At 53.7% G+C, this 2,220-nt stretch overlaps 1 protein-coding gene across 1 annotated transcript; it reads right to left on the reverse strand.

The window, feature by feature from the left end:
* Window positions 1–31: 31 nt before the first annotated feature.
* On the reverse strand, window positions 32–1,457 carry GGTG_14341 (hypothetical protein; the record flags this gene model as incomplete). The annotated part of the gene is made up of 4 exons (XM_009232268.1): window positions 32–436; window positions 573–911; window positions 1,004–1,134; window positions 1,412–1,457. Coding segments are annotated over 4 exons (921 nt in total), but the record flags the coding sequence as incomplete, so codon positions are not given.
* Window positions 1,458–2,220: the final 763 nt, after the last annotated feature.

The following is a 2,220-nucleotide window of genomic DNA, read 5'->3' on the forward strand; positions in this document are numbered from 1 at the left end:
AGAGAGAGAGAGAGAGAGAGAGGTGACTTACCGCCTGGAGGGACGACCCGGACGAGTTGTAGGTGCGTGTGGTGTGGTGGGCGGTCGAGGCGGCGTCGTGGCTCAAGTCGCTCGACGTGCCAGCCCCTTCGCCGCGCGGGGCAAGGCCATTGTGGCCGCCGGAAGAGGCGGTGTGGAAGGACGCCGCCGATTCTGAGTGCGACGTCCTCTCCCTCTCGAGGTGATGCGGGTAGGACGAGAACTGTTGCGAGTGTGAGTGTTGGGACAGGGCACGTGCCTCCATCAATGCAAGCCGCCGCCGTTCTGCGATGGTGCGGGTGTGGTGCGGGCTTTCAACCGCCGCCGGTGCGGATAAACCCGATGGGAAAAGATTAAATATAAAAGAGGATATAAAACGGCTGGGGGAGTCTGGGTGTTGCGGCACGGCGGGAGCTAGCTGAGAAGGCAGGTAGGAGCCGCCGTTGTGCTGAATACTCTGGATCCTCTGGATCCTTTTTTCCCTTCTTCTTTCTCCCACTGTCCCCCTTGTTATTTTGATTTTTCCTTTCGTTTCCTCCCGTTCCCGCCCAAACCAACGTCTGGTTCTTGGCTGCTAGAACAGTGTGGCGCGCCTTGGGCGGTCGGGAAAGGTGGTCGATCAAGCGCACAAGTCTCGCCCAATCTGCAGCTTTCTCTTTTAGCTCGGGGTCGTGCTGAGGCCTTGTGGTTTGATTGGGGACACGCGAAACGCAGCGATCGTTTGTCTCGGGCCGTCGTGGGTGCTTGCTGTGCTGGTAGGGGAAAGAAGCATCAAAGCCGGAGGCTTCGGGGACCATTTGACTTGTCCGGGGCACCCTTCCTAGGTGTATTGTTTCCCCAGGTGCCCTGGCCTTGGCCCTTGCCCCTTTTTTCTTTTCGTTTTTCAGCTTGCCCTGTTGCAATTTTTGGTGTCCCTCTTTCCTTTTTTTTCGCAGCCTCTTCGCTGTCTCCATGTCCTAGCTCCCCTGCTGTTCTGCACACTTACCCCTGGCGTCGCGGGACGTATCCGCTGCCGCCGGCCACTCCTAGCGCGTGTCTGTGCCAGGGATGGGTAGGGATACCACTGCACAGGCTCCCGCTGCGCCCACGTCGGAGCTTGTGGCTCGCCCGCCCCGGCTATTTTTATTTTATTTGTGACTGATCGGTTGTGTGTTTCTCTTTTTCTTTGTTGGCTGCTCACTGCCGCTGCTGCTGCGGTCACGGCACTGACAGCAGCAAGGGATGCTCCCGCGTTACGTTACACCACCAAGTGCCGGGCCAATATCAGGCAGAAAACCAGTGGGAAAGACACCGCGAGATGGCTCGCAGGTCCGAGATAATCAAAGCCAGGGCTGATCTGGCTCGTTTCGGGGTTGGCTATAGCAATGGCCCTATTCCCGGTCTGGGGACGAACCCCTGGCAGAGATTGGAGTCCCCAGACTAGCGGCTTCAATTGACATTTGCCTTTGTTTTCTTCTGGTTAGGCCTCTCCCCATTCCACTCTGCCGGGAAGACGCCTGCGCGTTTCCGTCAGTCAAATTTCGGGCTGGCCATGCTTCTGGAAGCGGGCGCAACGCAAACAAATGATGACTGACTCGGGTGCAGGCTGCGTGACACCCAGGCACGATGCCCGGAAAATAATCTGGACTGCAATTTTTTTTCCCCACCCAAACTCTACCTCTCCCAACTCAATTGCACCAGCACCAGCACCAAAGCACCTAAAAAATAAATAAAAACACACACGTTCAAAAGATTTGTAATTATTTTAATGCAAAAGGCATTACTTATAGCTACAATGCCGTTTTTCGATTTGCCGGATCATATATGCAGAGGGCAAAATGACTAAAAACTGAATGGGCTCCTTTTTTTGTGGTGGTAAGAATAAATTGCACATTATTTTCCGGGCATCGTGCCAGGCAGGGACAAATCAAGGACAAATCAGGGACAAATCAGGGACAAATGAAAAGCGAACATGGAGCCGGGTGGACCCCAGAGCCGTGGGCTCGAGTCAAGACGCTTCACCGCGGTCTGGGCGGACACGGTCTCCCGAAAAAAGTCTGGACCACAATTTCTTCCCCACCACCACAAAAAAAGGAGCTCATTCAATCTGCAATTATTTTACCCTTTGCATTTATAAAAAGCGAAAAACGTTATTGTGGCTATAAGTAATGCTTTTTGCATAAAAAATAATAATAAAAAAATCCCTTGAGCGCGGTGTTTTTT

The sequence above is a fragment of the Gaeumannomyces tritici genome, assembly GCF_000145635.1.
Source record: "Gaeumannomyces tritici R3-111a-1 unplaced genomic scaffold supercont2.271, whole genome shotgun sequence".
Lineage (NCBI taxonomy): Eukaryota > Fungi > Ascomycota > Sordariomycetes > Magnaporthales > Magnaporthaceae > Gaeumannomyces > Gaeumannomyces tritici.